Source organism: Peromyscus eremicus, chromosome 8a (genome assembly GCF_949786415.1).
Source record: "Peromyscus eremicus chromosome 8a, PerEre_H2_v1, whole genome shotgun sequence".
NCBI classification, from domain to species: domain Eukaryota; kingdom Metazoa; phylum Chordata; class Mammalia; order Rodentia; family Cricetidae; genus Peromyscus; species Peromyscus eremicus.
Genome location: NC_081423.1, coordinates 57,195,187 through 57,198,321, shown reverse-complemented (window position 1 = coordinate 57,198,321; position 3,135 = coordinate 57,195,187). Strand labels below are relative to the sequence as shown.

General features: G+C 44.8%; 1 protein-coding gene across 1 annotated transcript; it reads left to right on the top strand.

Moving 5' to 3' along the window:
- Positions 1-1,608: 1,608 nt before the first annotated feature.
- Positions 1,609-2,556, top strand: LOC131916204 (olfactory receptor 3A10). The gene has a single exon (XM_059269513.1). It carries the CDS (start codon positions 1,609-1,611, stop codon positions 2,554-2,556), a length of 948 nt encoding a protein of 315 aa, XP_059125496.1.
- Positions 2,557-3,135: the final 579 nt, after the last annotated feature.

Here is a 3,135-nt window from a genome sequence, read left to right as displayed (position 1 = left end):
TCTGCCTCCCGAGTGCTGGGATTAAAGGTGTGTGCCACCACCGCCCGGCTACACTCTTCTTTGGAGCCGGAGGAGATTGCTACATTTCTGCAGGGGTTTCCCCTTTTGCAGAGTGAAGCAAAAGAAGCAACATCTTAGGCTGGAGAAGCAGAGCTCTTCTAGGAAGCCTCCTTAAGTGGGGGCTGAGCAAAGCTCAGCTGTAGCACCTCTCCAGGAGAGGAGCAGAATTGCTATATCCTGTGGGGAGACCATCTCCCATCACCCCAGATACACCTTGACTTTCCTGAACAGTCAGGATACCCTTCCCTGCTGAAGCAGTTCCAGGCTGACTTTCCCAAGAAGTGAGAAAAAATTCCCTTCCCGGTTTGGGCTACTTCTTTGCAGTTCCAGCAGTGAGAGCTGTGCTAAACAGCTCCAGGTGTCCAGGACACCTTCAGGGCAGAACTGTTGTTCTGAGCAGCTCAAGGTATCTGGGATACCTCGCCCTCTAGGGTTGAACTGTCTTCTTGCAGTTCCATCTGTCAGAGCTGTCCTAAGCAACTCAAAGTATTGCCTGACTCCCCAGGTAGTCAGGACACCTTTCCCCAGAGTTGTTGCAACAAATTTACTTGCATTGTTGGTGCCAAAACCCGGGACCAAACCCACAGAATTGTAACCAATTTACTTACAATTCTTCTTTCTATTATTCACTGCATGACCCACAAAGCTTCAGTAGAACACATGTCCAGGTGGTTAATGGTCCTGAGTTTGTGTTAGCCTTCAGGGGTAGGGTGGAGTGAGGTTAGGACCTAAAAGTGCTTATTTAATCTTTCTAAGCATCAGTGTACTGATTACCAAGAGACGTAGTAGTTATTTTGTAGAATTTAATGAAATTAAATAAAAATAGCTATAGACAGTACATCAAAATGCTAATATCCCAGCACTCGGGAAGCAGAGGCAGGTGGATCTTTCTGAGTTCGAGGCCAGCCTGGTCTACAAAGTGAGTTCCAGGAAAGGCGCAAAGCTACACAGAGAAACCCTGTCTCGAAAAACCAAGAAATAAAAAGAAAAAAATGCTAATATTTTCTTAAATGCAGATCACAGCTCCAGTCTTTTGTCTCTCTGCATTTCTCTACTTTGGCTCACTTCTTGCTCTTCTCCATTCTCCTCAAATTCTTTATACCTCTTTTGAGTTAATGAGAGCTTTCTTATTAATCTTTTATCTTATATTGCTATTACCCCTATGGTGTACTTTCTAGTACCTCCTATAATCATGTATTCACTGAGCCAGTGAGAGATGCTAGTCAGTTGCCATATACTGGTACGAACATAATAGATATAGTACTGAAATACTTTTATACCATGTTGTTAAATAGCCTCTCAGCCAGCTCTTTCCCCAGCTGGCTCTGGCTCTGACTCTCTCCCTGATCTAGGATCTAAAAGGTTGATAGGAGCCTTCAGAAGACTGGCCAACTCTAGGCAGGTACCATTTTATTACATAGGTGTTCTGCACATACCATACTAGCACCCTGTAGATACGATTGATTGCATGTTCACATGTGCTACTCTTTCACTATTTGTAATATCTAACTCTTCCTCCCCCTGTCCCCCAACTCTCAGCAGTGGCCTATGGAGCCAGGTGCCTGGGGAAACAGGACAACTGTCACTGAATTCATCCTTCTTGGCCTAACAGGAAATGTAAGACTACAACTTGTCCTTTTTGTTGTCTTCTTCTTTGCCTATATTGTCACAGTTGGGGGTAACTTTAGCATCTTGGCTGCCATCTTTGTGGAGCCCAAACTCCACACACCTATGTACTATTTCCTGGGGAATCTATCTCTGTTGGACATCGGGTGCATCAGTGTCACTGTTCCTCCAATGCTGGCATGTCTCCTGGCTCACAAATGTAGAGTTCCCTACACTGCCTGCATTTCTCAGCTCTTCTTCTTCCACCTACTGGCAGGCGTTGACTGTCATCTCTTGACAGCCATGGCCTATGACCGCTACCTGGCCATCTGCCAGCCCCTCACCTACAGCATCCGTATGAGCCGTGAAGTACAGGGCACACTGGTGGGCATTTGCTGTACCATCTCCTTCATTAATGCTCTGACTCACACTGTGGCTGTGGCTGTGCTGGACTTTTGTGGCCCTAATGTGGTCAACCACTTCTACTGTGACCTACCACCCCTTTTCCAGCTCTCCTGCTCCAGCATCTACCTCAATGGGCAGCTGCTTTTTGTTGGAGCCACTTTCATGGGAGTAGTCCCCATGATCCTTATCTCAGTGTCTTATGCCCATGTGGCAGCTGCAGTACTAAGGATCCGCTCTGCAGAGGGGAGAAAGAAGGCATTTTCCACATGTGGCTCCCACCTCACTGTGGTCTGTATCTTTTATGGAACTGGCTTCTTTAGTTACATGCGTCTGGGTTCTGTCTCAGCCTCAGACAAGGACAAGGGCATTGGGATCCTCAATACTATCCTCAGTCCCATGCTTAACCCAGTTATCTACAGCCTTCGGAACCCAGATGTACAGGGTGCTCTGAAGAGGGTGCTGACAGGAAAGAGGCATCCAGTGTGAGAAGACAGGACAAAGCTATCAAAACATCCTGCCCTTCCTGCATATGTTACTAGCATTCTCATCCTGGAAGCTCAATATGCTCGGTTGGAGGAAATCTTCAGAGTTGGGTCTAAAGATGGGAAGAAATTAGACAATAGAGGTTAAGGTAGAATATAGTTTGGACTGGAACAAAGTTAGATAAAAGTTTATGTAAGTTATTGCTAGAAACTATGTTAAATACAGAGGGAAGGAAATTATAACATAAATCATGAAACAGGAGGTGAACTATTTTGTGTATTTTTAATGTAATGACTGTTCAAATATCCTGTACTTAAAATGTTAATAAGTAAAAAGAATTGTTTGATCTCCTTAATAGATAATCTGTATTTGTGCTCATGTATTTTTTAAAAGAAACACGTGTTAAAAAATAGGTTAAGGGTGAAGTCCAATTGGTGTTTGATATCCTAGAAGCAGCCAGAGCATCCTGCCATTACAGAGTGACATTGTTAGAGCCTTTCTCTCCCAGCCACACTCACTTCCTAACTAATCCATGTGACTGCATTACTGCTGAGCTACTCCTAGCCTGGCTCCAGAGAGTAG

Excerpts from the sequence above, each read along its gene's own strand:
- LOC131916204 (XM_059269513.1), top strand. The coding sequence starts at position 1,609 with ATGGAGCCAGGTGCCTGGGGAAACAGGACAACTGTCACTGAATTCATC.